Consider the following 22,265-nt stretch of genomic DNA (forward strand, 5'->3'; position numbering starts at 1 on the left):
ATATGATTTCTTGCACATTCCCGATTTTAGTTGCTCCACCATTGGTGGCCGTGCCTTCAGCTGCCTAGGCCCTAAGCTGTGGAATTCGCTCCCTAAACCTCTATGCCTCTCTACCTCTCTATCCTCCTTTAAGATGCTCCTTAAAACCTACCTCTTTGACCAAGCTTTTGGTCACCTGTCCTAATATCTCCTTACGTGGCTCGGTGTCAAATTTTGCTTGATAACGCTGCTGTGAAGTGCCTTGGGATGTTTTGCTACATTAAAGGTGCTATATAAATGCATGTTGTTGAACTGAAAAAAATTCACATGCACTAAAAAAAATCAATTGAATGTTAAGATATTTATCATTAATAACAGCAACATAAGATTGTAAGCTTACTTAAGTAAATGCAGCTGCGTTTATTTTTTTACGAGTGACTTACATCAAAATAGGCTAAATTTAAAAAAATGAAACAAAGTGGTTGTCATTCCGAATGAGCGGCACTTGACAGATCTGCACTTTTAAAACAAACCAGCGACTCCTAATGAGTGGCAATATGAAAAATCTGTGCTTTTAAAGCAGTGATCCTGAGACCTCTAAAATCGCACTTAACCTGACGTTACTGCCTGCCACGATTGGGCGTGTGTTAGAGAGGGGAACATTGCCTTTATTATGATATCATAATAGAACATTCGATTTTTCCCCCACCCGCCCTCTTGTACGTGATTGCGTCAAACGCTCTAAAACTCACGTTTTGCGTGTAATTTTTTTTTGGACGGGGTCGGTCCCGGTCTCCAGGGAGACAGGAGAGAGGCATGAGGCTGGGGCCTGTAAATATAATAAACGCGGCGGAGCGGCGGTTCTGGAGATTTGCAGTTGGTGGCGCTTTTTAAATATACGTTATATATTTCTTCCTTAGCTCTGAAAGAACTCCCCTCCCCATCGTTTACATGTAGAGAGAAGTAGCAGCGGCTTTGTCGGATAGCGCGGTATCATCAACATCATGACCCTCCTCCTGCAACAACAGCAGCATCGAGCCGACCGCCGGCAGCGGCAACAGCAGGAGCAGCAGCTCCTCTAGCAACCGCGAGCTAGATAGGCCTCAGAGAAAGGCGGATCGGAAACTATAAATATTAACCATATATGTATATATAGAAAGAACAAAAAGTTATTTATTTTGTTTAAACAAACGATTGCTTTACATTGCACTGCGAGCAGCATCCTTCAACAGAAGGAAAGACAAAAACAATCTAAAAAGCGGCTCCCTTCCCCTCCCCCTTTGCTCCTTTGGATAAAGGCGAAAAGTGAAAGTGAAAAGTCTCGTAGTGAGGAGGACGGTGCACTGAAGACCAGAAAATTATCGGATATAATTGTTATTAAACCATTATTAGTAATGCCGGTGTCTCTGGTGCAAGCCTGCCGCAGTCTGGCTCTCTCAACATGGCTGCTTTCTTTCTGCTTCGTGCATTTGTTGTGTCTGGATTTCACGGTGGCGGAGAAGGAGGAATGGTACACGGCCTTCGTCAACATCACGTACGTGGAACCGGCCACCTCGGAGTGGAGGTCGGAGAAGAGCGAGTGCGGCCGCTACGGGCAGCACTCGCTCAAGCAGGACACCAGGGGATTGCTGGCGCTTCCCGCTCACCACGACAGGCTGGCGTGTGACCCTCACGCCAAGTTTCAGGTGCCCGCCGCCGCCGCCAAGGGCTGGATCGCAGTCATACCCAAGGGGAACTGCACTTACAAGGAGAAGATCTGGCACGCTGCCAGGCAGAATGCATCCGCTGTGGTCATTTACAACGTGGGGGCTAGCAATGTCAATGAGACCATCACGATGCCACATGCAGGTGAGCAGGTTTGAAAGGCACTTGAGGATGGGTACGGGTTTATATTGTGGGGAACAGTTAGTAATTTTATATTAAGTAACTTGCAACCTCCATATGCCCCCTCCCTCTCCCCAAAAGAAGAATAAGTTGGTGCTAATTTAGTTATGGTGTAGTCGCAATTTCTGTTCTAGGGTAGAATTGAAAACATCAGTTTACTAAAATGGAACAATTTCATTTAGTGTTTAGGTCTTGCATAATATCTTCCCATTCTTTCATCCCCAAACCTATTTTTGTGTCATAAAATAGGGTTAGAAGGATCTAATCCCCAAACTCCCTGTTGTGCCATCTCTCTAACACTAACATTGTTAGGCATAATCCTGCACTGATCCTAATCCTAAAGTAAATGCCATCCATAATCATTAAATTCATCTGTTCTGTTATAATACCAACGGAGTAATAGGATTGCTGTTATCTTGACATAGTTGTTGCCAAATTTGTGGTCTAAAAGCTAAAACTTTCAGTGCCACTAAAATGTAAGTCTGTTGCACTTGAATTTTCAGACCAGATTTATTAATTTAACTTTAAATGTACCTGAGAGTGGAGTCACTTTTAATTATACATTAGATTTAGCATTAAATCCCATGGATTGCATAGTCATTAATTTAAAGATTTTTGACTGTTTTAAAGACCCAAATGAAATTCTGTGATTAAAAATTGGTCAGAATCCCATCACTGGTAGTGTGAAGCATTAATTAATTTAAGATACTTAAAAAAAAAACAAAAGTTGGTTTTGTGAAATTGTGCTCAAAGAGCTTGAATAACTTGTGCAATTAGGGGAAACAAAGGAAAATCAAACACTGTATACTATGGAATCCACCCCCACTGTCCCCTTTCAGAATGTTTGTGAGACAGAGCCTTGCATGAGATGTTTGCTCACTGCGTAGCCCTTCTGCATTTCATCTTTTCTTAATGAATAAAAGTACATAATGTTTGTTTTATTCCTACTTTATTTATTTTTAATTCCTGTGCCGTAGGGCAATGCTGTACCATAAGTGTAAAATCAAAATTTATGGACTTTCTGTCCAATTTTCATTAGCCACCAATGGGTCTTTCCATTATGGCTGATGCAGAGATTGTAATTAAGGAGGAGGAGTGTGAAATATTGGATGGGATAAACATAGTGAGAGAGGAAGTATTAAGGGATTTAGCATCTTTGAAAGTAGATAAATCGCCAGGCCCAGATGAAATGTATCCCAAGCTGCTAAGAGAAGCAAGGGAGGAAATAGCGGAGGCTCTGATCATCATTTTCCAATCCTTCCTGGCAACACGTGTGGTGCTGGAGGACTGCTAACGTTGTACCATTGTTTAAAAAAGGAGAAAGAGATAGACCGAGTAATTATAGGCCAGTCAGTCTAACCTCGGGGGTGGGCATATTATTGGAATTGATTCTGAGGGACAGCATAAATTGTCATTTAGAAAGGCACGGGTTAATCAAGGACAGTCAGCATGGATTTGTTAAGGGAAGGTCGTGTCTGACTAACTTGATTGAATTTTTTGAGGAGGTAACAAGGAGGGTCGATGAGGGTAACGCGTTTGATGTAGTGTACATGGATTTTAGCATGGCTTTTGACAAGGTCCCACGTGGCTGACTGGTCAAAAAAGTAAAAGCCCATGGGATCCAAGGGAAAGTGGCTAGTTGGATTCAAAATTGGCTCAGTGGAGGAAGCAAAGGGTAATGGTTGACCGGTGTTTTTGCGACTGGAAGGCTGTTTCCAGTGGGGTCCTACAAGGCTCAGTACTAGGTCCCTTGCTTTTTGTGGCATATATTAATGATTTGGACTTGAATGTGGGGGGCTTGATCAAGAAATTTGCAGATGATACAAAAATTGGCCATGTGGTTGATAGTGAGGAGGAAAGCTGTAGACTGCAGGAAGATATCAATGGACTGGTCAGGTGGGCAGAAAAGTGGCAAATAGAATTCAATCCGGATAAGTGTGAGGTAATGTATTTGGGGAGGGCAAACAGAGAAAGGGAATACACAATAAATGGGAGGATACTGAGAGGTGTGGAGGAAGTGAGGGACCTTGAAGTGCATGTCCACAGATCCTTGAAGGCAGCAGGACAGGTAGATATGGTGGTTTAAAAAGGCATACGGAATACTTTCCTTTATTAACCGAGGCATAGAATGAATATAAGAGCAGGGAGCTTATGCTAGAACTGTATAAAATATTGGTTAGGCCACAGCTTGAGTACTGCATACAGTTCTGGTCACCACATTACAGGAAAGATGTGATTGCACTAGAGAGGGTACAGAGGAGATTTACGACGACGTTGCCAGGGCTGGAGAATTTTAGCTATGAGAAAAGATTGGATAGGCTGAGGTTTTTTTATTTGGGACAGAGGAGGCTGAGGGGAGATTCAATTGAGATATATAAAATTATGACGTGACAAGATTGAGTGGATGGGAGAACCTAATACCCTTAGCAGAGGGGTCAGTGACCATGGGGCATAGATTTAAAATAATTGGTAGAAGGATTAGAGGGGAGCTGAGGAGAATTATTTTCACCCAGAGGGTGGTGGGTGTCTGGAACTCACTGCCTGAAAGGATGGTAGAGGTAGAAACCCTCAACTCATTTAACTCTTTTAAAAAGTACTTGGATGAGGACTTGAAGTGCTGTAACCTGGAGGGCTACAGACCAAGTGCTGGAAAGTGGGATTAAGCTGGATAGCTCTTTTTCGGCCGGCACGGACACGATGGACCGAATGGCCTCCTGCTGTGCCGTAATTTTATATGATTCTTCTGTGAATAGAGGTTCCACTCTAATGTACATGTATCCTCACTGATTTGATGGTTATACTTTCATGCGCTGTTCTGATTTATATCATTGTGTTATTTTAATTTAGTATCTGTTTGATGAGGGAATTTTGAATGACTTTATTAAAACGTGGTAACAAATGTTTGCAATCTTCTATTAAAGTTATCAGTTGACATTTCCTTGGGATCATGAGCAAACCCAAAATAAATCTATTTGGTTCCTATGTAAGTTTTTTTTAGCTGCATCATGCATGTTTTTAGAAAAAAATGCAGTTACTTAAGTCTTGCCACAGCACAACAGTCTGTTTCAAATCAAACCATTGCTAAAATTTACCTTGATTTGTCAAGCTAGGACTATTTTTATATTTTTGAAGGAAAATAACTAGATGTTTACAGGAAAGTGTTATGCAGTAATTGAGTTGAGTGTATTTAACCCTAGGGTGCATTGAGGAGTCCTTGGGGAAGGAAGGGAGAACAAGTTTTTGCAGAGATTTCTAGTTGAATGTGTAATTATTAGTGGTACTTGTGAAATGAGATCTAGTTAAGCACTGTGTGCAAGTTATATCTTGTATTTATAATTAAACCAAAAGGAATTAATGCAGTATTTAAATAATTGTGTGGACATTTTGATTCAAAGCCTGACTACATTGAAATATTCAAGATGGAAAATAAACTTTTGTGAGCCTGCTTATTACTAAACCGTTCTAGTATCTCATTTATGGTAACAAGGTATTGCAGTATTAAGTGGAAGAGTCTGTGGTATTGAAATGATTCTCTGTGTTCCTCCGAAAAGCTAAACCCCGAAAGCGTTTTGTAGATCAGATCATAAGTCTGCAGATTTATTGACAGGCCAGAATTAAAGGGAATGTCCTTGGTGTGATTTTTCTGAAGCTACTTAAATGCAGGAGATCCAGGGCATGTGTACATTGTTTAGCTAAGTGAATTGCGACTCGTTGATTTTTTAAAATAAATAATTGTTTATTTGGTCAGCTGGGTGTGAGACACTTGTAGAGACCCATTACAAATCAAACTACAGTGACACAATTAGAATTTCTGTTTGCCTGATAAGTTCACATTTCCTCCCTGTACAAACCCACTCTATTTACCTAAGCCCAGAGAACTGAGGTGCAGGTTTGCAAGAGACAAGGATTAGGAACCCCATCAGAGAATTTTGGTCCAGCGAGGATTAGACTTTCTGTTGGGCAATGGCTTGCAGGGTTATGTGGAGCTGAATGAGAAGAATCCCAGTTCGAATGACATTTGTATTCTTCTGTGTCCTGTCAGATGAGCCAGGCTAGTTGGTCCATCAGCAGCAGTGGCCTATAGTACTGTGGACAGGCATGAATCAGGTATTAAATTTTCAGCTTTGTCACAGAGGATCCACATGGTTCCAATTTCCTATCACCAGTGTGTCATCTTGGAGACCACTTGATCTCTTCCTTTCCTAAGAGGATAGTTATTTAATAACTGTACTAAGTAATTGATGAAATTCTGATTAAACCAATTACATCTCCCCCCACCCCCCCCCCCCCCACCCCAGTAAACTCAGCAGTGAAGATATTTTACTATTCTTAACTTTTGCCCAAGGATTTCAGCTCTGTAGAATCTACATGCATATCACTTGCATTCCTCAATGTATATCACCAGAAGTGTACCAGGGTAATACTTATACAACATCCTCCATTGTTTAGATGTACAGATAAACTTGATACAATCTTCCACTGTTGTTGCTAGTAACTATTACCTTGACATCAAGGCAGCATTTGACCGAGTGTGGCACCAAGGAGCCCTAGTAAAATTGAAGTCAATGGGAATCAGGGGGAAAACTCTCCAGTGGCTGGAGTCATACCTAGCACAAAAGAAAATGGTAGTAGTTGTTGGAGGCCAATCATCACAGCCCTAGGACATTGCTGCAGGAGTTCCTCAGGGCAGTGTCCTAGGCCCAACCATCTTCAGCTGCTTCATCAATGACCTTCCCTCCATCATAAGGTCAGAAATGGGGATGCTCGCTGATGATTGCACAGTGTTCAGTTCCATTCGCAACCCATCAAATAATGAAGCAGTCCGAGCCCGCATGCAGCAAGACCTGGACAACATCCAGGCTTGGGCTGATAAGTGGCAAGTAACATTCGCGCCAGATAAGTGCCAGGCAATGACCATCTCCAACAAGAGAGAGTCTAACCACCTCCCCTTGACATTCAACGGCATTACCATCGCCGAATCCCCCACCATCAACATCCTGGGGGTCACCATTGACCAGAAACTTAACTGGACCAGCCATATAAATACTGTGGCTACGAGAGCAGGTCAGAGGCTGGGTATTCTGCGACGAGTGACTCACCTCCTGACTGCCCAAAGCCTTTCCACCATCTACAAGGCACAAGTCAGGAGTGTGATGGAATACTCTCCACTTGCTTGGATGAGTGCAGCTCCAACAACACTCGAGAAGCTCGACACCATCCAAGATAAAGCAGCCTGTTTGATTGGCACCCCATCCACCACCCTAAACGTTCACTCCCTTCACCACCGGCGCACAGTGGCTGCAGTGTGTACCATCCACAGGATGCACTGCAGCAACTCGCCAAGGCTTCTTCGACAGCACCTCCCAAACCCGCGACCTCTACCACCTAGAAGGACAAGAGCAGCAAACACATGGGAACAACACCACCTGCACGTTCCCCTCCAAGTCACACACCATCCCGACTTGGAAATATATCGCCGTTCCTTCATCGTCGCTGGGTCAAAATCCTGGAACTCCCTTCCTAACAGCACAGTGGGAGAACTGTCACCACACGGACTGCAGCGGTTCAAGAAGGCGGCTCACCACCACCTTCTCAAGGGCAATTAGGGATGGGCAATAAATGCCGGCCTCGCCAGCGACGCCCACATCCCATGAAACAAAAAAAAAAAATTTATTGTCGAGGATCAAGTGACTTATCGCAATGACATTTAAACACATAAATACTGGGGAAAGTCAACACAGAGTGAGAAATATGCAAGACAATCTTATAGCACCTTCAGTGCAGTACTGAGGGACTGCTGCATTGTCAGAGGTGCTGTCTTTCAGATGAGACCTTAAACCCAGGTCCCCTCTGTCGTTCAGGTGGACATAAAGGATCTCTTGGTACTCGTCAAAGAAAAGCAGATGGTTCTGCTGGTGTCCTGGCCAACATTCCTCCCTGAATCAACACCACCCAAGAAAACAATTGGTCATTCATTTCAATTACTGCTTATAGAATTTTGCCATATGCAAATAATGTGTTTGTCACATAACAACAGTGACTATACTTCAAAAGTAATTTATTGGAATTGAAGCAATTTGGGCATCCTGAGAATATAAAATGCTTTATAAATGTACGTTTTTTTCCCTCTTGCTCTCAGGATCATATCTACACACTGCCCAATGTATGCTTAAAGGGAAAATATACTCTGCACTGGATTGCCACTTAACTTGCATCTACACGGATTGGATTATGCTGTGAGTGGCGAACGTAGACTTTCTATGAGCTTCTGCATGGCAAGTTCCTCTAATTTAGAGAGCCAAAAAGCATGGCGCCCTCTACAGGGCATCTGGGACCTGTGCAAACAGGGCAAGCAGCTGTGTATCTCCTTAACAATCAGATTGAAGCATCATTAATGAGCAGGGCAGACTGAACCAGGAAGTGTAAGTTAGAATAGTGAAATAGAGAGGAAAAGAAATATTGGATAAGGAGACAGAGAAAAAGTAAGAGCTTTTTTTATTTAACAGTAATTAAAATCTGAAGGAATGAGACTCCACGCTTGTAAAAGTAAATTTTCAGTGCCAGAGAGGTTGTTTGGCAGTAATTAGGACTTACCATGCCATTACAATGGTACTTGGCTTGAAATGACTTGACTTAACTTTTGGCGACTTTAGTCCCTATCTGCGATGTCAGTACAGGAACTCATGCTGGTCAACGCGTTTCAACAGGGAGCCAGCTGGCGAGATGCTGTTTTCCCACAGCTTTTGAAGGAGCAGGGCATCTGGTACAGCAACTTTTGGATTTCCAACTTTAACTGCGTGTGCGTGGCCGCCGGAAGTTGTCCGATTTGCACATGAATAACGGTGAACACTGTTAGCCTCACCGTTATTTTTATAGCAAAATCCGGCCCCTACTATACTTCCAGTTTCTCTTTGTTACTGTGTTTTTTGTTCTAAAACTGCTAGTTGAATGTAGGTGCACAGGTTTTGTGTAGAACTCCAACTGATGTTACATCATCAGGTCCAGGAGAATGCTTTTGATGGCCCAGCATTTACATTCAGAGTGCCACTAGAATGAAATTACAAGGTGTTTAAATCAGGGAAAGTTCATCACAAACTCACTGCTTCCAGGTAAGAACTTAAAACCATACCAAAACTGAGTGACATAAGTAAGTGTACAGGTATCTATCCATTTAAAATGTGTGATGCCCTCTAACTTTTTTTTCATGTTTGTCTCCCTTTCCTAATTTCTCCAGGTCATGCAGCGCCTGTTGGTGACCTGCTCTCAGCCTCTTTAATTGGATGTCAGAAATGTGTGAGAGCAGTGTAGCGACGATTCTCTCTCCCCTTTCTGTGGGATAAAATATATAAAAATAATTTCTCAGATATCACACCACACTTCTAAGTTTGGTTAGATTTTGTTTTTAAATGAGGGTGTATTTTCCCTCATCTCTTGATTTTTTTCCATTATGTTTAAAGCAGCTGGCTCCATCTACCTGTGTGTCAGCTGGACTGATATAATTAACTGTCTATTGTGTCTGTTATTACCCAATGGCCATCAATGAAACACATAGCTGAAGTCTACTCAGCATATTGAAAATGGCAACCTTAGTAATGTAGAAGGAATACTATCCTGCTAGAAAATCTATTTTTAATTTACAGTCTCAAATAATTTTTTATTGCTAATAATGTCTATGATTCAATATTGATCTATTGATGGTGGGGAATTTGGTGATGGTAATACCACTGAATGTCAGAGGGAGGCGGTTAGGCTCTTTCTTGTTGAAGATGACCATTGCTTGGCTTGTAGGGCACTGGGTTCATTTTGAAAATGCTATGCTTAGAACTAACATAATTAACATTAGTATAAGAAATAATGCATTATCTCAAAAACTAAAAAAAACCAAGGTTGCTAAAGCATTATGCAGTGTGATTAGCAAGTAGTGCTTCTCATTGCATGCTCTTGAAGTAATTAGTGTGAATCATAGAGTTTTCCAGTACAGAAGAAAGCCATTTGACCCATTGTGCCTGTACTGGCTCTCTGAAAGAGCTGCTCACTTAATCCCATTCTCTTGCCTTCCTTATGCCCTTTTAAATTTTACTTCTGTAGATATTTATCCACCTTAACCTTCTCTTTTCTAATCAAAAGAGCTTGAGTTCTCTAGTCTCTCCTCATAGCTAAAGCCTCAATCCTGGCATCTCTTCTGCCCCCTTCCATGGCCTTGACATCCTTCTTAAAGGAGGGTGCCAGAAATGGACACAGTATTTTAGTGAGGCCTAACCAGTGAATTGTATAGGTTTAGTATTATCTCTTTCCTTTTGTACTTTATGTCTCTATTTATAAAACCTAGAATCCTTTATGCTTTTTATAGTTTTATTGTCTTCTCCCACTTTTAAAGAGTTATGTCTCTGAATCCCTAAGTCTCTTTGCTCCTCTATTTCTTTTTAAAATTTTAACAGTTAGTATATATTTCCGCTCCCTTTTCCTCCTCCCTAAATGTATCATTTTACATTTCTCTGATTTAAATTTCATCTGAAATCTATCTGCTCAATCTACTAACCTGTCTCTGTTCTCCTGACGTCTCTTACAATGGTCTTCAGTTAATTATGTTCCCTATTTTTGTGTTGTCTACAAATGTTGACACTGTGCCATCATACCCAAATCATATATATTGAGAAGAGCATTGATCTCAACTTTGATCCATAGTAGACACCACTATTTACATTTCTCCAATGTGAAAACTTCCATTACCCCACTTTTTTTTTCCTGTCATTTAACCAGCTTTCTATATATGTTGCCACATTCCCTTTAATACCAAATGCCTTAAATTTATCAGCAATCCCTCTATGCAGTACCTTAATGGGTGCCTTTTGAAAATCTGCATGCAGCAAGACCTGGACAACGTCCAGGCTTGGGCTGATAAATGGCAAGTAACATTCATGCCACACAAGTGCCAGGCAATGGCCATCTCCAACAAGAAAGAGGCTAACCACCTCCCTTTGACATTCAGTGTTATTACCATCGCCAAATCCCCCACCATCAGCATCCTGAGGTTCACCATTGACCAGAAATGCAACTGGAGTAGCCACATAAATGCCGTTGCTACTAGAGCGGGTCAAAGACTGAGTATTCTGTGGCGGGTGGCTCATTGCCTGACTCCCCAAAGCATCTCCACCAACTACAAGGCATAAGTCAGGAGTGTGATGGAGTACTCTCCACTTGCCTGGATGGGACAAAGCAGTCCGCCTGATCGGCACCCCATCCACCAGCTTAAAGATCCACTCCCTCCACCACCAGTGTACCATGACTGCAGTATGAACTGTCTACCAGATGCACTGCGGCAACTTCACCAAACCTGTGACCTGCACCACCTAGAAGGACAAGGGCACCAGGTACATAGGAACACCATCACCTCCAAGTTCCTCTCCAAATTACACACCATTGTTCATTCTTCATGGCTGGATCAAAATCCTAAAAATATTGTTTGAATTAATTTTTTCAGTATTACTTCCTTATTTATAGTTATCCCATCTAATTGCTCCACCTGTTCCTCTTGTACCCTCTCATTCCCACCAGCACACTCTTAGGTGAAAACCATGGCAAAGTACTCAGTATCTCTCCCATTTTGTCAGCCTCTATGAAGATTTCCTTTTTTCCAAGGGGAATGACCACGGTGGGAGAGAGGTAGAGTTTTACTGGGGTCAAGGGCATCAAAGGTGGAGATGAGGGTATGATTGAGCATATCGGTAGCTGCAGAAGTATCGTGGTGAATTGAGGGCCAAAGGCTGGGCAGTTGGGAATCTCTGTTAACATCTCTTAATGCTATTATGTGATGCTGCTCCTCCTTCATGGAAATTTATGCCTGTAGCACACAAATTTAATTCACAATTCTTTGTGTATTTATGTACTTACAATCCTAACTTGCTTCTGTTTGTTTGATAATCTTAGTCATTTTAATTCCCTCCTCCTTCTGATATTTTTATAATTTTCTGCTTTTATCTTTCCCAAGCTCTCTATACCTTTGCTTTCTGATTATTTATCTTATTTTCCCTCTCAGGAGAGGGAATGGTCCTTGCTTAAATAGGTGAAGCGCCTCCATCTTTCACAGGCCACTCCTAAACCAGAGCTAGCCCCTATGTCCCAGAAATGTGAACTCTTCCCAATAACACCATCTCTCCAGCCACACATTTACCTCCCTTATCTTACTATTTATATACTGACTAATGTGGCACTGAGAATAATCCTGAGATTACTGCCTTTGAGCATTAGCTCTTTAATCTATCTCCTAATTGCTGAAACTTCTTTTGCAGAACCTCAATTATATTTCTCCCTATGAATCATGACTTCTGGGTGTTGCCCTTCCCCCTCCAAAACCTTTTGCACCTTCTCCATGATATTTTTTACCCTGGCACCTAGGAGGCAACAAACCATTCAGTGTTTGCTGATAACTATCTATTCACTGACTGGGATCCCTTATTACTATTGCTTTTCTACACTTCACTTCCTCCTCTTTGGCAACCATTTGTTCTTAACACGCTGTGGTTTTGTTTAGGCTTGCTTTCCTCCGAGTTGCCATTATCACAGGTATTCAAGTACTGTTTACCTAGTTGTCAATTCAACTGAGGGTAAATTTTATTTAATCCTTCTTGTCTGGATTGAAACTTGAAATCTAATGCGTCACCCAGTTCTTTGCTGTCCATTTAATTTGCTAGGCAAGTTGGAAGCCAAATCAGAATATGTTTATAGACTAATAAATAAATGCTAACTTTGTTAAATTAAAGATTTCAATAGATTTTGCACTATTTGTTGGGTGTAACTGATGTACTAGATCATTCTACTAGTTCATTCACTGTTTAAAACAAATAAGACTGATTTAAAATTAAGTAGATTGATGGCACAGTTATCCTGTTCTTTTACATCAATGTAGCTTGGTATTTACTTTGCATCAGCACAAACACTGTAATATAATAACCAGAGAATGAAGTTATTGAACTGATTTTGGAAGTGGTGCAAGACTGCCGCGGGGAAGTAAATATTGCACCACTTCAGTTTCCAATTGACTACGTTGTAACTGCAAGCAGTACAAAGTGAACTTTAAAGAGCTCCCAGGTTCGTTGGACTGACCCACAACTTTTTAAATGCCATTTTTAAACTTCTTGGTGTTAGCAAAGAATCAATGGTTCCATTAGCACTTCACTAACATTTGAAAATGGATTGGAGCTCTGCACACATGTAGAACAGAGCTCAGTTTGCTTGACCAAAAAATTATTATTCACCTGGCTCAAACTAACTCAAATTCATCCATTCAGCACAGCAGTTCCACCATAGACCATATTTTTCTCAATTAGACTCTGAATTCATATCGTATGTAATTTTGTGTGGAAACACCCCTAAATTTGCACCATGGCAAAATGGCAAGATGCACAATAAAATTAAAATGGTGCAAGTATATCTTGTTGCCCCTTAAAATAGAACTTAAATTTGTTTGTGGAATTTTCACAAGGTCTAGTACATAATTGTTGTGTTTCAACACCTTTGAGTGATTTCTACAACTTCCTTCAACAATTTGTAGGGATATTTTTTTCATTTCATTGTGATCAGTGCTTTAATTTGGCAGCTAATCACCATACACCATTTCTATGATAGATATATATCTTAATGCTAAAGGGATCAAGGGATATGGGGAAAAAGCGGGAACAGGGTACTGAGTTAGACGATCAGCCATGATCATTTTGAATGGCGGAGCAGGCCCGAAGGACCGAATGGCCTACTCTTGCTCCTATTTTCTATGTTTACAACCACTATTTTATGTTAGTTAAGGTACTCTAGCACATAAACGTAGTCATGATGGCTGATAATTCTGTTTTCTGTGGGAGGCAAATTTCAAAGAGGGAGCTAGTTCCTTCTTCATTGCCCTCCTCTTCCACAGATGTCCCGCTGGGCAGCGGCGGAAAGTTGTCATTGAGAAACTGCTAAGGACTTGTGAAAGCAACCAAAGCTGAATGATCAGTCTGGAGAACTTACCTATTTTAAAAGAACACAAATGGTGAACCAGTCGAATGGCTCAAAATGCCTTTTAAAATATTATTCATTAGCTATTTTTTTCAGAGTAACTGGAATTTCTGATGTCCAAAATAAGGTTTGAAACAAAGTAGAACAATTTTGTGATTCATAATAACATTATTAAATTTACCCATTGAATTGTCTTTTGTGGCTTTTAATGTTGTTCTTAAATGTTTCAAAAGCCTGGATTTTGACTTTTCTTTCCCCCGGAACAATTGGAGGGTTTCTAACCACACTTGTGCATTCTGAACTTGTGTAATTTGCAGAATGTCCCAGCATGCAGTCTGTATACATGCAGTTTTCAGAATTTCCCAGATAGATTCCTGAGTTGAAGTAAAGGGTATGTCCTGTGAAGATGAGTTTTTTTTTTGCTTTGTTCACGTTATTATGAACTGCTCACAGACAAGACAACACCTCTGTTAAGCAGCACCCATATTTTTATTTGTCAACAGCAAACAAAAGAAAGATTTTTTAATGAGAATGTGCAAAGGCATTATGCGTGCTTCCCAGCCGTTTACTCTAGACAAACAGGTGATAGGCTAACAATATTCCAGAGTCATTGGACTGGTAAAATTATGCAGAAATTCAGAAGTGCTTCTGGTGCAATCAACTCTAATGGCTTTGCAATTAAAAGCTATTAATATAAGGCCATCTCAACTTCTTGAAACTAGCTGTAGACCTGTCACTTCCAGTCACATATACAGGATGTGATAATACCCAAATCAATAATGCTCCTGCATATGTATGGATTGAGGTCACCAGCAAACTCTCAAATACCAAATTTTATAAATAGTGAGAAGCTAGGAATTGTGGATGAGCAGAGAGATTTAGGGGCCCAAGTACAGGAATCACTAAAAGCTACTGGACAGGTACAAAAATATTTAACAAGGCTAATAGAATGTTGGCCTTTATCTCAAGAGGCCTAGAATACAAAGGGGTGGAATTTTTGTGACAGCTGTACAGAGCTGTGGTTAGACTCCGTCTCGAGTACTGCATTTAGTTTTGAGCACCGCACCTCAGGAAGGATATATTGGCCTTGGAGGGGTGCAGCACAGATTCACCAGAATGATACCAGGGCTAAAAGGGTTAAATTATGAGAATGGGTTGCATAGACTGGTTTGTATTCCCTTGAATATAGAAGATTAGGGCTGATCTAATTGAGGTGTTTAAGATGATCAAAGGAGTTGACAGGGAAGAGAGAGAGAGAAACTATTCCCTCTGGTGAGGGAGTCCAGAACAAGGTGGCATAACCTTAAATTAGAGCTAGGCCGTTCAGGGGTGACGTCACAAAACACTTCTTCACACAGAGCAGTAGAAATCTGGAACTCTGATCCAAAAAACTGTTCAGACTAGGTCAATTGAAAATTTCAAAACTGAGATTGATAGATTTTTGTTAGGCGAGGGTTACGGAACCAAGGCAGGTAGAGTTAAGATACAGATCAGTCATGATCTAATCACAGTCATAATAATGTTACCAGTAATTGTGATTTAAACAAGAAATATTATTAAAAATTGATCGTAAAGGATGTTAATGTTGAACAATTCTTTTCAAATGTTTGATATTTAAAAGAGCCTGAGAGAAATTAAGTTTGGCCTGAATAGGTTATTCTGGGCCAGATATCAACAATTGAAAAATATTTTCCATAAATGCCTGGAACAGTTTGTAACACATTTGCATTTCTAATACCTCATATATATGGAAGCAAAATGGGAATTCTGTGTACTAAAAGGTGATTCTTCATAGTCATCAATACATATGACTTTAGTTACTAAAAAAATGTCAAGAAGCAGCACAAGCTCTTATCAATATAATGCTGAGTGTTTGGATTGAAGGCAGTCAGCTAACTAATGTTGGGGTTGGCATATACTTTCAATTGACTTATTTGGTTTCAGTAATTTTTAGTTTCAGTAAATATTTTAATGTGTTTAATTTTACATATCTGATAACATTTTGATAAATTTGGTCCTTTAATATTCAAAAGAAAATTAGTTTTTGTTTATACTGTTTTAATTTTTTTTCTCCCTTCTTGAAAATATTTTAATAACTGCTGATTCATCACTGAATAGGCCACCTATAGGAAGGTAGGCGCTGTTGCTGCTGAAGGAATTATACTTTCCAATACAGTTATTTTAAAAAAACCCAGCCATTGCTTATTATAACCAGCAACTGTTAATGTAGTAACTTGAGAGTACATAATGCTGTTGGTGGTAGAATCTTCTTCAGTTGAAAAAATAGATTTTTTTTTGAGTTGAATAAAGATCCAAAAGTTATTGAGTCTGAGGAAACTTGGGCTTTTTTGCCTTGAAAGGAGATAACAGAGAGAGGACCTTATAGAAGTATATGATATTATGTGGTATAGAAAAAGTAAATCGGAGCACTACTTCAAGGTAAGCCATGTGAATAGAACAAGGGGGAACAAATTCAAATTGGTGAAAGGTAAATTTAAGACCAATATCAGGACACTCTTCTCCATACAGATATTGATCACAATCTGTAATGAATGTCTGGATAGGGTAGTGGAGATAAAAACTTGAAGTTATTTAGGGGACTGTTCGGTTCTGATGGGAGACTAGTTTTTTTTAGATGGGAATTACATAGAAATTATAACACGAAAACAGGCTGTTCAGCCCAACTAGTATTGGTGTTTATCTTCCTCACGAGTGGCTGACCTAATCCCATGTGCCTGCCCTGTTCCCATATCCCTTTATTCCCTTTTCCTTCAAACAGCTATCGGACCTATTCTTAAATGTTGACATAGTCGTGCTTCATTCACTAACTCTGGTAGTACATGCCACAGCCTCACAACCTTCTGTGTAAATTTTTTTTAAAAATCTCCTGCTCTGTGTCCTAAATCTCTTTATATTTGATATTATATTTAGAGATTTTTCTAGATGGATGAGGTAAAATGGGCTCAATGGCTTTTCCCGCCTTTATTGCCATTACGATCTCAAAAATAGGGGGAGCTGAAGGGACAAAGGCATTATTTATAAAATCACTGAATAGTGAGGAGCGTTAGCCCTGTGCCTCGTCGGAACTGGGGAGTGTTACCACTGTGCATTGTCTGAACTCAGGAGCGTTAGTGCTGTGCCTTGCCTGAACTCAGGAATGTAAAGAGCTTCGTTGCAGGACTGTCTGTCTACAGCCTGACTGCCATTGATTGGATCAAATTACACATTCCAGGCAGACTGCTCGGTGAGTGTTGTCCGATTACGCTTCCCACTTCTCTGCGTTGTCAGTACAGTTCTTCACTAGGCGAAGTGTCATGGTCAGCAAATGTAGCCGTAAAAAAAAATAGGCGTAGCAGATTCAAGGCAGTGTGTCATATTAGTTTTAGGTTTCCATTGATTTTACATGGGATTAACTGTACTTAATTCACAAAATTCTCTGCCTCTGCCTCTGCCGCTTCCCTCCCTTCCCCTAGCCCACCAAGACAAATGTCCCCTAAGGCTCCCTTCTGCCCTACCCATGAACTCTCATCTTTCTGTAGTTTTTTTTCCTGTCTCCCCTCATGCCCTCTCCAAGCTCATCTTGACACACCAGAGGTGGCGGTACAATGATACACAGTCAGGAGGACGTGGCCCTGGGAGTCCTCAACATTGACTCCGGACCCCATGAAATCTCATGGCATCAGGTCAGACATGCGCAAGGAAACCTCCTGCTGATTACCAACGACCGCCGTCCCTCAGCTGATGAATCAGTCCTCCTCCATGTTGAGCACCACTTGGAGGAAGTACTGAGGGTAGCAAGGGCACAAAATGTACTCTGGGTGGGGTACTTCAATGTCCATCACCAAGAGTGGCTCGGTAGCACCACTACTGACTGAGCTGGCCGAGTCCTGAAGGACATAGGTGCCAGACTGGGCCTGTGGCAGGTGGTGAGCGAACCAACACGAGGGAAAAACTTACTTGACCTCGTCCTCACCAATCTACCTTTCGCAGATGCATCTGTCGATGACAGTATTGGTAGGAGTGACCACCACACAGTCCTTGTGGAGATGAAGTCCCGTCTTCACACTGAGGACACCATCCAACGTGTTGTGTGGCACTACCACCGTGCTAAATGGGATAGATTCAGAACAGATCTAGCAGCTCAAAACTGGGCATCCATGAGGCACTGTGGGCCATCAGCAGCAGCAGAATTGTATTCCAGAACAATCTGTAACCTCATGGCCTGGCATATTCCTCACTCTACCATTACCAACCAGCCAGGGGATCAACTCTGGTTCAATGAGGAGTGTAGTAGAGCATGCCAGGAGCAGCACCAGGCGTACCTAAAAATGAGATGCCAACCTGGTGAGAAGCTGCAACACTGGACTACATGCATGCTAAACAGTGGAACCAAATGCCATAGACAGAGCTAAGTGATTCCATAACCAATGGATCAGATCAAAGTTCTGTAGACGTGCCACATCCAGTCGTGAATGGTGGTGAACAATTAAACAACTAACTGGAGGAGGAGGCTCTATAAACATCCCCATCCTGAACGATGACACAGTCTAGCACGTGAGTGCAAAAGACAAGGCTGAAGTGTTTGCAACCATCTTCAGCCAGAGGTACTGTGTGGATGATCCCTCTCGGCCTCCTCCCGATATCCCCACCATCACAGAAGCCAGCCTTCAGCCAATTCGATTCACTCCACGTGATATCAAGAAACGACCGAGTGCACTGGATACAACAAAGGCTATGGGCCTGGACAACATCCCTGTAGTGCTGAAGACTTGTGCTCCAGAACCAGTCGCGCCTCTAGCCAAACTGTTCCAGTACAGCTACAACACTGACATCTACCCAACAATGTGGAAAATTGCCCAGGTATGTCCTGTTCAGAAAAAGCAGGACAAATCCAATCCGGCCAATTACCGTCCCATCAGTCTACTCTCAATCATCAGCAAAGTGACAGAAGGTGTCGTCGACAGTGCTATCAAGCAGCACTTACTCACCAATAACCTGCTCACTGATGCTCAGTTTGGGTTCTGCCAGGACCGCTCAGCTCCAGACCTGATTACAGCCTTGGTCCAAACATGGACAAAAGAGCTAAATTCCAGAGGTGAGGTGAGAGTGACTGCCCTTGACATCAAGGCAGCATTTGACCGAGTGTGGCACCAAGGAGTCCTAGTAAAATTGAAGTCAATGGGAATCAGGGGGAAAACTCTCCAGTGGCTGGATTCATACCTAGCACAAAGGAAGATGGTAGTGGTTGTTGGAGGCCAATCATCTCAGCCCCAGGACATTGGTGCAGGAATTCCTGAGGGGAGTGTCCTAGGCCCAACCATCTTCAGCTGCTTCATCAATGACCTTCCCTTCATCATAAGGTCAAAAATGGGGATGTTCGCTGATGATTGCACAGTGTTCAGTTCCATTCGCAACCCCTCAGATAATGAAGCAGTCCGTGCCCACATGCAGCAAGACCTGGACAACATCCAGGCTTGGGCAGATAAGTGGCAAGTAACATTCGCACCAGACAAGTGCCAGGCAATGATCATCTTCAACAAGAGAGAGTCTAACCACCTCCTCTTGACATTCAACGGCATTACCATCGCCGAATCCCCCACCATCAACATCCTGGGGGTCACCATTGACCAGAAACCGAACTGGACCAGCCATATAAATACTGTGGCTATGAGAGCAGGTCAGAGGCTGGGTATTCTGCGACGAGTGACTCACCTTCTGACTCCCCAAAGCCTTTCCACCATCTACAAGGCACAAGTTAGGAGTGTGATGGAATACTCTCCACTTGCCTGGATGAGTGCAGCTCCAACAACACTCGAGAAGCTTGACACCATCCAGGACAAAGCAGCTCGCTTGGTTGGCACCCCATCCATCACCCTAAACATTCACTCCCATCACCACTGGCGCACAGTGGCTGCAGTGTGTACCATCCACAGGATGCACTGCCGCAACTCGCCAAGGCTTCTTCGACAGCAACTCCCAAACCTGCGACCTCTACCACCCAGAAGGACAAGGACAAGGGCAGCAGGCACATGGGTACAACACCACCTGCACGTTTCCGACTTGGAAATATGTCGCCGTTCCTTCATCGTCGCTGGGTCAAAATCCTGGAACTCGCTACCTGACAGCACTATGGGAGAACCTTCACCACACGGACTGCAGCAGTTCAAGAAGGCGGCTCACCACCACCTTCTCAAGGGCAATTAGGGATGGGCAATAAATGTTGGCCTAGCCAGCGATGCCCACATCCCATGAAGGACTAAGGAACAACCATGAGACCCACATTCTGCTCCCTCGACCCTATTCCCACCAAACTGCTGACCACCCAACTTCCCTCCCTGGCCCCCATGTTAGCTGATATTGTTAACGGTTCCCTCTCCATTCAAGTACTGTCCCCCTCCCCTTCAAATCTACTATCCTCACTCCCCTCCTAAAAAAAAACCCATCCTCGACCCCTCTGAGCTTGCAAATTATCGCCCCATCTCCAATCTCCCTTTCCTCTCCAAAGTCCTTGAACATGTTGTGGCCTTCCAAATCCGTGCCCATTTTTCCCGCTACTCCATGTTTGAATCCCTCCAATCAGGTTTCCGCCCCTGCTGCAGTACCGAAACGGACCTTATCAATGTCACAAATGATATCCTATGTGACTGTGACCATGGTAAACTATCCCTCCTCATCCTTCTCGACCTGTCTGCTGTCTTTGACATGGTTGACCATGGTATCCTCCTCCGTCATCCAGCTGGGTGGGACTGCGCTTGCCTGGTTCCATTCTTTTCTATCCAGTCGTAGCCAGAGAATCACCTGCAACGGGTTCTCTTCCCGCTCCTGCACCGTTACCTCTGGAGTCCCCCAAGGATCTATCCTTGGCCCCCTCCTATTTCTCATCTACATGCTAGCCCCCGGCAGCACCAGCCTAAAACATTCCACATGTACGCTGATGACACTCAGCTCTACCTCACCACCACATCTCTCGACCCCTCCACTGTCTCTGATTTGTCACACTGCTTGTCCGACTGGATGAGCAAAAATTTCCTCCAACTAAATATTGCGAAGACCAAAGCCATTGTCTGCGGTCCCTGCAGCAAACTCCATTCTCTAGCCACCAACAGCATTCCTCTCCCTGGCCACTGTCTAATGCTGAACCAGATCGTTCACAACCTTGGCGTCCTGTTTGACCTTGAGATGAGCTTCTGACCACATATCGCTTACTTCCACCTCTGTAACATCGCCCGTTTCCGCCCCTGCCTCAGCTCATTTGCTGCTGAAACCCTCATCCAAGCCTTTGTTAGCTCTCGACTTGACTATTCAAATGCTCTCCCAGCTGACCTCCCATCTTCCACCCCCCATAAACTTGAGCTCATTCAAAACTCTGCTGCCTGTATCCTAACTCGCACCAAGTCTTGTTGACCCATCACCCCAGCTCGCTGACCTACGTTGGCTCCCGGTCCTGGAATGCCTCGGTTTTAAAATTCTCATCCTTGTTTTCAAATTCCTCCATGGCCTTGTCCCTCCCTGTCTCTGTAATCTCCTCCAGTCCTACAACTCTCCGAGATCTCTGTGCTCCTCCAATTCTTGCCACTTGCACATCCCCGATTTTAATCGCTCCTCCATTGGCGACCATGCCTTCAGCTGCCTAGGCCCTAAGCTCTGGAATTCCCTCCCTAAACCTCTCTGCCTCTCTACCCCTCTCTACCCCTCTCTCCTCCTTTAAGACGTTCCTTAAAACCTACCTCTTTGACCAAGCTTTTGGTTATCTGACCTAATATCTCCTTATATGGCTCGATATCAAATTTTGTTTGAAAATCGCTCCTGTGAAGCGCCTTGGGAAGTTTTATTACGTTAAAGGCGCTATATAAATACAAGTTGTTGTTGCATTGATTAGACAAGTTTAAAGGATTTATGTTCCTCCAATTACTTTTGAGAATACTCTTTTTAAAAAAAAAATTTCTCCTCTGTCCTTTAGATTCACTTACAGTTGATGTGATTATTTCTCTGAGGGTTTTTTTACATTGAGAAGTTGATTCCATTGTAAGGCAATATAATGTACTGGACCGTAAGAATGATTGATTCCAAATTTTTGCACAAATGCTGGGCCTGGAGTATTTGTTTTGAGATTAGGACGGTAATGCCAAAACTGTAGATAAGTTAAGAAATAGGAGCAGGAGTAGGCCGTATGGCCCCTCGAGCCTGCTCCGCCATTCAATAAGATCATGGCTGCTCTTCCACCCCAGCTCCACCTTCTTGCCCGATCCCCATTCCCCTAGAGTCCAAAAATCTCTCTATCTCAGCCTTGAACATATTCAACGACTCAGCATCCACAGCCCTCTGGGGCAGAGAATTCCAAAGATTCACGACCCCCTGGGTGGGAAAAATTCCTCCCCCTCTCAGTCTTAAATGGCCGACCCCTTATCATG

General features: G+C 42.6%; 1 protein-coding gene across 1 annotated transcript in view; it reads left to right on the forward strand.

Annotated features, from left to right (window-relative positions):
- Nucleotides 1–762: 762 nt before the first annotated feature.
- rnf150a (ring finger protein 150a) overlaps nt 763–22,265 on the forward strand; it is a 161,353-nt gene continuing 139,850 nt past the window's right edge. The window contains exon 1 of the mRNA XM_067993870.1: nt 763–1,827. Within this exon, the coding sequence (XP_067849971.1) occupies nt 1,374–1,827 (454 nt within the window). The 5' untranslated portion in view covers nt 763–1,373. The remainder of the gene's footprint in view (nt 1,828–22,265) is intronic.

The sequence above is a fragment of the Heptranchias perlo genome, chromosome 1, assembly GCF_035084215.1.
Source record: "Heptranchias perlo isolate sHepPer1 chromosome 1, sHepPer1.hap1, whole genome shotgun sequence".
Lineage (NCBI taxonomy): Eukaryota > Metazoa > Chordata > Chondrichthyes > Hexanchiformes > Hexanchidae > Heptranchias > Heptranchias perlo.